The sequence below is a fragment of the Thalia democratica genome, chromosome 4, assembly GCF_965202585.1.
Source record: "Thalia democratica chromosome 4, ktThaDemo2.hap1.1, whole genome shotgun sequence".
In the NCBI taxonomy this organism is placed as follows: Eukaryota; Metazoa; Chordata; class Thaliacea; order Salpida; family Salpidae; genus Thalia; species Thalia democratica.
In genome coordinates, this window is record NC_139168.1 from 53,011,496 (window position 1) to 53,023,210 (window position 11,715).

At 27.5% G+C, this 11,715-nt stretch overlaps 1 protein-coding gene across 2 annotated transcripts in view; it reads right to left on the reverse strand.

The window, feature by feature from the left end:
* Positions 1-9,817, reverse strand: part of LOC145833713 (uncharacterized) — a 47,886-nt gene extending 38,069 nt beyond the window's left edge. Inside the window, exons 1-2 of one of the 2 annotated variants that reach the window (XM_082940865.1) lie at positions 9,297-9,816; positions 6,007-6,116 (exon numbers count right to left, since the gene is read on the reverse strand). In XM_082940865.1, coding sequence (XP_082796991.1) covers positions 6,007-6,116; positions 9,297-9,641 — 455 coding nt within the window. In that variant the 5' untranslated portion in view covers positions 9,642-9,816. Of the gene's footprint in view, positions 1-6,006; positions 6,117-9,296 lie in introns of both variants that reach the window. The other variant, XM_082940866.1, reaches the window with a different exon arrangement.
* Positions 9,818-11,715: the final 1,898 nt, after the last annotated feature.

Sequence of the window (11,715 nt, forward strand, 5' to 3'; positions counted from 1 at the left end):
GGAATTCAAAGTCAATGTGCCTGCGCTGGTAGCTGCAAATATAATTTGAAAGGGGGTAATTGCCGTTCAGAGAACATCGTCTACAGGGCCACAGTTAACTCTGGCGTTGAGACGAGGTTCTATGTCGGCTTGTGCTCGACGCAGTTTAGAATCAGGTATGCTAATCATAAAAAATCTTTTAAAGGCGGCAAATATGAAAATAACACTGAGCTTTCGAAGTATGTTTGTGGCTTAAAGCGCAGCGGCATTGATTTCGAAATATCCTAGGAAGTTATAAAAAGAGCACAGCCTATAGCCGACGACAATAGTCCAATATGTAGGCTGTGTCTCAAAGAAGCATCAGCCGTTGTATATGCACTGAAAGACACGAGATGCCTAAACAAAAGAAGCTAGTTTGTTTCGTCTTGTAGACATATAAAAAAGTCGCTTTTATAGTTTAACAAGTTTTAATTTCATCTTAGAATAACCTAAATTTCAATTTGCATCTTAATTTTATCTTTATCTCTTTCAATTACCTGTCCTAATATATAGTTACTCACTGAAGTTATACGAATTTTTGCTAGTTTATTGTCGATTGGTAAATTAATTTTCTGCACAAGCCGTTTTGCATGATTTTCGATAGTTTCAAAATTACGTCATAATCTATTTATGCAAAATTTTTTAACTTTCATTGGTGATTTTGTTTTGTGCTTTATTTTAAACTTGTTTTGAAGCTGATGAGTGAATAGTCACGAAACTCGAGTCCTTTGAGTTTTGCATCTTTAAATAAACCTTTTTAATAACAAAGCCCTCAAGGTGGAAAATTTAATTTATTAAGTTAAATAATTTAAGTATATATATATATATATATATTTATTTATTTAATTATATAAAAACTATAATTCAAACAGCTGTTTCACACATTGAAATGTAAAATTTCATGTGATCTTCAGTGAGTTGTAGTTTATTATAATAGTAAACAGAAATTTCGATTTTAGAATTTTTTATGGTAATTATGACGTAGTAATGGTACAGTTTATTGTACGATTAGTTGAATTTGAAATACGCTGTAAATGTTATTCTATGCTTTTTAGGAAAGTTTAAAAAGGTTATTTTGGAAAAAAATGTTTTAAGCTATTAGAAAAATTTTTTAGGCTGTTGGGAAAAATGTTATAAAATGCTATAAAATACTCGTGTTTGCCGCTATATATATATATAATTTGTTATTATTGTATATATTTCGTTATTATTATACATTCCAGTGAACTTGTTTCACTAGGATCTTTTGTTAACAAACACTTAAGTTTATATTTTGAATAGTTATATATATATAAACTCATTTCACTCTCTGCAATATGGAAAAACACGAGATCACAAAATTAAACTCAAATCATAGCATTGAATAAACGAAATGAACTTTTTAGTAATTGTAAACATTTTTCAAGCTTTTATTTTAAAAAGTTTTGAATATATATGCAATCTTAGTGTGTCTAATATTTTTTAATGATTTACTTAGTGACGTAACATTTCTTAAAGTTTTTACTTAATTTCATGTACACTTTGATTTATGTTTAACATATTATCACAATAAACAAACTGAAGATCTGTTCTGTTTAACAGAATTTTGAAAAAATTGTATTTGTAAAACGTTGTGTTTTGTTAATATATACCGACACCTACAATTCGTTGTAGAGAGCCTCTCTATTTCAGCATTTACATAACAACAGTAGTAAAATCTCACACATCTTTTTTGTTTCGAGTCTTTAATGTAATAAGATTATTAGAAACACTCCAGACCTAACACCAATTTGTCTTAAGTATTCACTAAAAAACATTCCACCTAGTAATAAAGAACACTGCATGGTTAAAATGTACCAAATGGCTGATATACTACTAAGGAAAATGCGTTGGAAGGCTTTCCATTTTAATTTTGATGATAATGAACCATTTAAGAATGGATATAGTGGAATTTTCCCATCATGTAGAAATCCAAAGGAAGATTAACACCTAGAAAGGTTTGAAAATGATTTATATGATCTAATTAAAAATTTGAAGTTTAGAAAAATAAAAAACCCGTTGTTTACATAAATAAGATATGATAAAATGAAATAAGAAAATCAAACAAATTAATTGGTTTTGCTGATAAGTCATTAAATATTTATAAAATTGAACCTAAGCAATACAATAAACTATTAGAAGAAAACATAACAGCAAACTACAAAAAGTGCGATAGCAATGCAGTAGAAATAATTGTTAAAGAAGCTCAAAAAATTATAAATAACTTAAAAATTCCTGGTAAAATTCCAAAATTACAACAACAAAATGCATTTATTACTTTAAAAGATCACAAACATGGACTTCCTAATAAAGTTAAGTGTAGGGTAATAAATCCGTCTAAAACAAATATTGGCCAAGTGGCTAAGAAAATTTTAGATAGGTTAATTAATAGAATGAGGTATGTTATGAAACTTAACCAATGGAAAAACACACAGTCCGTTATTAACAGGTTTAATAATATTGAAAACATACAAAAGCATAGTTTCATTAAGTTTGATGTCAAAGACTTCTATCCTAGTATTTCGAGAAATACGCTGCTAGAAGCACTGGCATTAGCTAAACACTATTTCGCAGTAAGTAAGGACGAAATCGACACAGTAGTTCACTCCTGGAAGTCTGTCAATATTTACAATAATAGTTCGTGGTCGAAGAAGGATATGGGTGATGGTTTTGATATACCGCAGGGAAGTTTTCGTGGTGCAGAAGTATGCGAACTAGTAGGGTTAATCATACTGTATGAAATTGAGAAGGAAAATATCTTTTAGCAGAACAAGTTTGAAATTTATATAGACGATGGCTTAGCGATCGTAGAAAGTAAGTCAGGTCCAGTTATTGAGCAGCTTTCAAAAAGACTCAGAAAGGTGTACAGTAGATTCGACTTACAAATATCTATAGATTCTAATCTAGTAAGAACTGATTTTTTGGATGTAGAGCTAGATCTTCGCAATGACACTTATGCACCGTACAGAAAACCAAATTTCCATGCGACCTATGTCAATGTCAAATTAAACCACCCTCGATATGTTGTCAATCAAGTACCTAAATCCATCAACAAAAGTTTGACAACAATATCTAAGAATGAGAGCTCCTTTAACAGAGTGAAACAGCACTACCAGGAAGCGTTAATTAAAAGAGGTCACAATCACGATTTGAAATATAACGTAGGTAACGAGAAAATAACAAAACGGAAAAGGAAAAATATCCCATATTTCACGATACCACTTTGTTTGTCGGTAGAGACAAAAATCGGTAAACGGTTCCTGGAAATCACTAGCCGAAACTTTGGCCCAACGCACCTGTACCATAAAATTTTCAATAGAAAACTGTTGAAAGTTTCGTACTCGTGCATGCCGAACATGAAAAGCCAGAAATGTCTCATAATCGCAAAGTGTTAGAAGATAAGGCAGAGGAACGAAAGCAATGCAACTACAGAGATAAATACATAGTGGATGGCAATTGTTCATTAACAAATGTTATCTATAGAGCAAAGTTCAGTGATTTAATCACCAACTCTTCGCTAATAGAAGGATAATAATCGACCACATCGAAATTAAAAAAGCTGTACTTCTGTTCCTCCAATCTAATGAACCAACTTAAGACTTGGTCTGTGTTGGTGCACTGCATAAGTTTGGATTTCAGACGCACAGCTTTGTTAATGCTAGTTGCGAAGAGTTGGTGATTAAATCACTGAACTTTGCTAATAATTACATTAGCGTACCTGCTGAGGACTTAAGCCTAGTAAAAAATGCCTGCAAATCGGTACTTTGCGAACAAGGAGCTCTGTGGCGTAAAAAGGGAGTAAATACCACTAACTCAATTTTTGACGTAGCACAGGGATCTTACATGGGCGCAGAGCTATGCGAACTTGTTGGACTTTTCTTGTTAGACAGGTTAAAAGATATCTTTGGTTTAAATAGAGTTGGGTTATACAGAGACGATGGTCTAGCTGTATTGCCCAAATCTTCTGGCTTTAAAGAAGAGAAGCTAAAAAAACAAGCCCATGCCTTCTTTTGATCTATGGGGTTAAGAGTCACTGTGGAATCGCCACTATTGATAACTGACTTCCTAGATGTGAAGCTCAACTTGAATGATATCTCTTTTATGCCTTATAAAAAACAAGATGCTAAAATTATGTATGTTAACAAACAATCAAGCCACCCTAAAAATATCATAAAACAAATTCCAAACATAATAAATCAACGCTTAAACAAACTATCTAGCAAAGAAAAAAAAATTCTAAAGACAAAAATTGAATATGAAAAAATAATGAAAAAATGCGGATACGATAATAAACTTGAATTTGAAAAACCTGAGCAACAACTTAAAAATAATCAAAATCATAAAAGAAAAAGAAATGTAATCTGGTACAACCCTCCTTTTAGCAATTCAGTAAAAACTAATATTGGAAGAAAATTTATAAATCTAGTCAAAAAACGCTTCAATAAACAAAATCCGCTAACAAAAATTTTCAAGAAACATAATATGCAAATAAGTTTTTTTAAATGTACAGCAAATTTAGAGAATATCATTAAGGCACACAACCAAAAAATTTTAAATTAAAACTCAGGAATTCAAAGTCAATGTGGATGCGCTGGTAGTTGTAAATATAATTTGAAAGGGGGTAATTGCCGTTCAGAGAACATCGTCTACAGGGCCACAGTTAACTCTGGCGTTGAGACGAGATTCTATGTCGGCTTGTACTCGACGCAGTTTAGATTCAGGTATGCTAATCATAAAAAATCTTTTAAAGGCGGCATATAAGAAAATGACACTGAACTTTCGAAGTATGTTTGTGGCTTAAAGCGCAGCGGCATTGATTTCGAAATATCCTGGGAAGTTATAAAAAGAGCACAGCCTATAGCCGACGGCAATAGTCCAATATGTAGGCTGTGTCTCAAAGAAGCATCAGCCGTTGTATATGCACTGGAAGACACGAGATGCCTAAACAAAAGAAGCGAGTGTGTATCGTCTTGTAGACATATAAAAAAATCGCTTTTAAAGTTTAAGAAGTTTTAATTTCATCTTAAAATAACTTCAATTTAATTTTTTTTATCTTAATTTTATCTTTATCTCTTTCAATTACCTGTCCTAATATATAGTTACTCACTGAAGCTTTATGAATATTTGCTAGTTTATTGTCGATTGGTAAATTAATTTTTGCCCAAGCCGTTTTGCATGATTTTTGATAGTTCAAAATTACATCATAATCTATTTATGCTAAATTTTTTAATTTTCATTTGTGTGTTTTGTTTTGTGCTTTATTTAAACTTGTTTTGAAGCTGATGAGTGAATAGTCACGAAACTCGAGTCCTTTAAGTTTTACATCTTGAAATAAACTTTTTTTATTATATATATATACATATATAAAAAGGTTTATTTAAAGATGCAAAACTCAAAGGACTCGAGTATATATATATGTATATATATATATATAATTTATTAGAAAAATAAGATTTCAAAAATACTGGTACACGTGTTTCATAAGACTAGACGCCTTAATCTTCAGCCAGCTAAATTTAAATACTTACTTACTTACTTTAATTACTTACTTACTGCCGGTATATATTTATAAATAGAGAGACTCTCTACAACGAATTGTAGGTGCCGGTATATATAATGTTTTGTTAATATAATTTTAAAACGTTGTGTTTGGCTAATGTATACAGGCATCTACAATTCGTTGTAGAGAGCCTTTCTATTTCATTGTAAAACGTTGTGTTTTATTAATATATACCGGCACCTACAATTCGTTGTAGAGAGCCTCTCTAGTTCATGTACACTTTGACTTATATTTTAAAATATTATCACAATAAACAACCTAAAGATCTGTTCTGTTTAACTGAACTTTGAAAAAATTGTATTTGTAAAACGTTGTGTTTTATTAATGTATATATATATATATACAGATAAACATAAAGCATGCATAAAATTTAAGAACGATGAAGTATACAGACTTTTAAATAACTGTACCTTGAAGAAGGTGAAGGTGTGTATGCATTGTAGTTTTCACTTTGTACTGGCTCTAACTGAGTAAGCCTACCAGACGGCTGATCGTGTTGACCTACTGCATCACCTCTTGTCTATTATAAAACTCTTATAAATACAATAATTTATCCATATACGATCTGAGTCTAATGAAACACTTAATAAATAGTCAACAACGTTTAGAATGTTATTTTATAAATAAATGTTTACGAGTTAATAAAAAAATACTGCACATTTAATTTAAGATTAGATTATTATTTTAGGAAAAGGTTTAGAAGTAAGTTAAATCTAAGTTTTTTAGTCCTAATTTTATTTAAAAAATATCTAAAAAATGTTTATCCTTTTAGATGTGTTAACTAGTTTACTGAATAAATTACGTGTATAATCTAAGCTGAACAACAATAAATAACAATGCATAAAATGTATTTATTTCTACACTATTATTTCTTCACAAATCGCCTGTCGTCATTTTTCACGGAGTAAAAATGTATTAAACTTAAAAAATACTGTATAAATGTGTTTAATATTACTTGTTTATTGACAATATGTTTTAGATATACAGAGTTGTTAAGCAATTTTCATTTAGCAATCTGCTTATGTACCTTTATTACTGTTTATTTACAAGTACTTCTTACAAAATAAAAATAAAAGTTATAATATGTTTAGTATTTTATTAAACTTAGCTTATTATAGCATACAACTACAGTTTCTGTACCTATAGTTAGCATCCAACTACTACATGAATCAAAGAACACACTTTAAAATAAAAATTAAAGTTAGAAAAAATTTTAAACTTAAGTTTTAAGGACTGTTATTGAAGACTCGATAAGACTACTCTTTGTTATACATAACTTGAACTGAGTTAAACGAGTGTTTACTAGAAGAATGTGTACTTTGATACGTTTGTTAATGCTGCTTTCAATATTTTTAGGCTTGGTATGGTTCTAATAAGCTTATGATAATTTTATTGTGTTGTAGTTTTAGTTTCATTTTATTTTGATTATATTTAGAGAAATTTCAACCTATTATTACATTTTTTGAAAAGTGCCGTTAATAGTGTTTTTATGCTGTTTTACAGTTTTGTAGGTTTTATTTTATAGTCATCGAATACAGGTATATAAAAACGAGTATTGGCATTATGTGATTTATATTTAGGATTCTTTGTGCTTTATGAACTTACGATAACGCTTAATATTTTATATAAACATCACTTTTTTAGTATAGAAGTTATAAGTAAACTCAAACTTAAAAGTCATTTAAACGTTCTACTTTACTTTAAGACTGTTCTTGTGTAAATTCTGTTTTGAACATTTTGGTAATATTGGAAAATTAAAACTTACTGTTTTTTTTACGGAACAAGTGCCCTAATTCTTGTGTTAGCACTGTTTTGTGTTTTATTACTAGTTAGTTTTTATTTTACAGTTTCAAGTCAGTCGTAGTACAAAATATAAGTAACTTAATTTATTTTCTTGTATATTATGTGAACCGGTTCGTACTTTAGTGCACTTTTGTTTTTTTTAACTTTTAATTACCAATATTATTAGCCAGTGTCATCTTTTAAACAATTTGTAAATTACAAGTAAGTAAATTGAAAAAACTAAAACAATAAAACATCTAAAGAAACATTGTGGTAGAGTATTCGTACTTGTTACGAATTTTATCATAATTTTAAAAAGGAATAAACTTAACAACATAAAGTAATACTAATGTTAATGTAAGTATGGTTTTAGAACTTTAAATCATACTTGGTGTAAAACTATTTTTAAAATGTTTTACATTTTATTTTAAGTTTTAACTTAGCAGAGCTGTGTTAAAAACTTAAAATATCATAATAGTCTTATGTGAAAAACAGGCTGCGTTTAACAGCTACTAACATAGTATGTGTATTCTGTCCTTGTGGTAAACAAATAATGAATATTAAAAACAAATAATGAAAAGTTAGTCTAAAAAAATTTTTCCCATACTTTGTATAAATCTTTACTATTTTGATGTACTTTTTAAATAATTTTCAATCAAGTTTTATTTTATTCTAATTTAAGCTTATTTTTTGTATGTTTTCTAATTAGTTTTGTCGTATTAATAATTCTTATTCAGTTTAGTTTTAAACTTTTTTAATTATTTTAACAAATTTTTTTTTTTTAATTAATTTTTGTATTAGTTTAACAAAAGTAAAGTGTGAAAAGTAATAAATCGTGCAAAAATGACACCCTTGCAAAAGTGAAGACAAGTGCAAAAATGAAACCCGTGCAAAAGTGGAGCCGTGCATGTTTGAACACATTATTTCAAATAATGTTTTACTCAGAATCATCAATAGTAATATTTCGTTTAAAAAAACAAAAACCTATTAGCTTTTGGAAAAAACCTTAAATAAACAAATTTATTAAATATACTGACAACTAAGTTAGAAAGTATTTGATTTGTAAAAAAATGTTTTGATAATTTATTAAAAGTGTAATTAACAACCAGAATAACATTAAAATTTACTCAAAGAAAAAAAAGACTAATTTCCTTACACACCATATACGAGTGTTTTTATTTTTTGAAGTTTTTAATTACGTTTACTGAGTATGGACTTTCAAAACTTATGCAGGCTCGATTATTATCTTTAAAAAGAGTACAGAAGGAACAAAAACATAGGAATAAAAATTTTCAGGTTAGGCGTATTAATTTGGTCTATATATATTTTAAGTGTGTATAGTAAAATATGTATAGCAATAGAAATATTTTAATCACAGTAGTTTTGTTTAAAATCATCATAAGTTTTTTATTTACATTGGTAAAAAAGCAGCTAAAACAGTCTACTTTTATTTTCTAATCGATTCTTAAATTTTTTAGTGTCATCATTTCGATAGGAGTTTAACTATAGTAAATTTATAACTTTGTACAACAGACTTAAAAACCTTTTTAGCTTTTAAAATATAAATGTTCCATAATACAATAAATATTTTGTCTTTGTAAGTTACTTTATCTAAGCTAAAAATTTTAATTAAATGTGTAAAATAAAAACTAATTAAAAAACTCTTCAACTTTTACTAACAAATTTTTTTACTATTTGAGAGACTGGATTACATTACACTTAAGTTTTTGTCTGTACAAAATTAAAGTAATACTTTTTTAGTAAACATAGAAAAATGATAATAACTATCAATATTTTAAAAATTAAACACATTCAAAGTAATAAGAACTATGTTTAAATAAGTTTATGGAAGTTCATAAAAAAAAAAAAACTAAATTTATATAATTTTTGTACGTAAAATATTAAAAAAGAAACGAACAACTTCCGTTCCAAAATGAGATATGTAAGTGTCAGTTCCTCCATAGTTGTTACCGTGATTGTTTGGCAACGACCCTGTTAACATTACAGTAGTTGGCTGAATCAGTGTCGTATTGTGACTTCCTCCTCCACCACTTCCAGTCTCCATACGTTGAAGCTTTGAAGACGGTGATTGACCGAGTTGACGGTTTGACGGTGTAGACGGGTCAGCTAGGTTGTGCTGCTGCTGATTAGAAGGTGAACTTTCTTGTTGTTGGGGTGAAGGTGTTGCTATTTCATGGTTAATGACGTCATGAGATAAATGGAGGTCAATATCGGGAGACTTTTCCTGTATGGACAAGTTCATCTTTGGTAAACAAAAAGAAAAATGTAGGCACTTAAAGTAAAAAATTTTTGGCAATAGACTGAAAATTTGGTGAAAATTTGCTTTAGAAATTTGTATAGAATAAAAAAGTGTGTTCTAAACAAAGTTAATCGAGGGCTGCATTGCATAGAATAAAGTGTCCCGCGGACTCAGTTTTTTGAATTAGTTATTGAAATATTAAAAATAATTTTTCTATAAAGTCATACATTTATGCAATTTTTAAGCAATAATATTTACAATATTAAATAAAGTTTTATATATTTAGCTTTTTTAAAAACACATAAAACGATCTCAACTTTTAAAAGAGAAATAATATGTTTTATTCTTTCATATACTTTTATGCACAATAAAGTCTTGAAAAAATAAATACATTAAAATAAATTTTAAGTTTTCACAGTAGACCTTTATCTATTTTTAAGTACATTACATAGATCGCGGTCTGTAGTTTGCCAACCCTTGCTATAATGTTAAAATACTTTAATATTTTTTCGTAATTGAAGGTTTAAAGTTTTTCTTATATTAATAATCTCTCATGCTAAATTTTTACTTACTAGTAAACAAAAACAACGTTTAAAATTTTAATAGTCGTTATACACTTTTATGGACTAGTTTATAAACATTTGATGTACATCAAACAGTATTTATAATCTTGATTATAACTACATAACAACGTTCTTTTTTATTTAAAATAATAAATAAACAGAAAATTCTATAAAATTTTCAGAAGTTTTAAAAAACAAATTATGGGTAGTATAAATAAATTATAAAATGTTGAAAATGTTTATTTTAGTTTACAATGTACACTTATTGCTTTTTGAAAAATATTATGTATTGATAGTAATTATGTACCTTATAACATACAAGCAAGTTTTAAAATATCTAGTTTAAATGATTTTAGTAAATTTTAAAATGATGTTAGCTTAGTTTCAGTTGTTGAAGTAAGACTAGCTTTATATTTACTGCAAGAAATTACTACAAGCAGCAAACACTTAAAAAAAAGATTTTTTAATAAGTTTGAAAAATTATTTAATATTTATTTACAGAAAAAAATACAGAGTTAATTAGTTAGTTATTTTGCTGCTTGATTAAAAGGTTTTTAAGTATTAAGCTTCAGCACGAATTATAAATAATTTGAAATATTGTATACTGTTTTTAATAAGAAAAAAGAAAGTTAAAAAAGCAATTTACAAAGCAAAAACATTATAATTTTATAGCAACTATGAATTTGATTAGTATTGAAAGTTATAAATTAACGTTTTTTAACCCAACATAGACTTTTCTATACTTTTTTAAGATTTATCGTTTTCCATCAAGGCATTAGATAAAGAGGAAATTATTTTTACACAACTAGTTTTAAATACAATAGATAGATTTGAAAAAAAAAAAACATTTTTAAGCTTGTATTCTTAATTATATTTTGTCGTACATTTTTTACTTTTGAAACAGTTTCCTAATAATGTTTTAGTTACAGTTCGATAAAAAATTATGAAACTATATAGTATATATTATATAGTATATATATATAGTATATAGTAATAATCGAATCATTTTGTTTGAAACCAATGTGACGTTGAAATAAAGACCTTCTGTTTAATTAAGTATTACAAAAATATACTTCTCAAAATTTATTTTTGTAGTAGAACTATGAATTTTTTTTTTTTAAATCTTTTGTACTGCTACAAAGCTTAATTTAGTTACAAGTTAGAGTATGGCAACTAATAAAACAAAAAAAAAATCGTTGTTTTAAAACTTAGTGATTGTAAACAATACTTACAACATTCTTTTGATCTAACTATTTCAAATATTTAGAAATTTAAAATCAAAATATTTTATTTTTATTGAAAAATTATCTTCTAACTCAAAAATTAAAAATTAACTATTTATCCTAATAAATTGAGCTTACAGTGGTAAAGAAAACAGTATATTCTTAAATGACAGAATAATAAATATTTAATACCCCAAATTACCAATTTTTTAATACTGACGTGTATACTTAATCTGTTTTTTTTTATCAATAGTTAGGACTTAGAATTTTCTTGTAGAATTTATTTAAAAG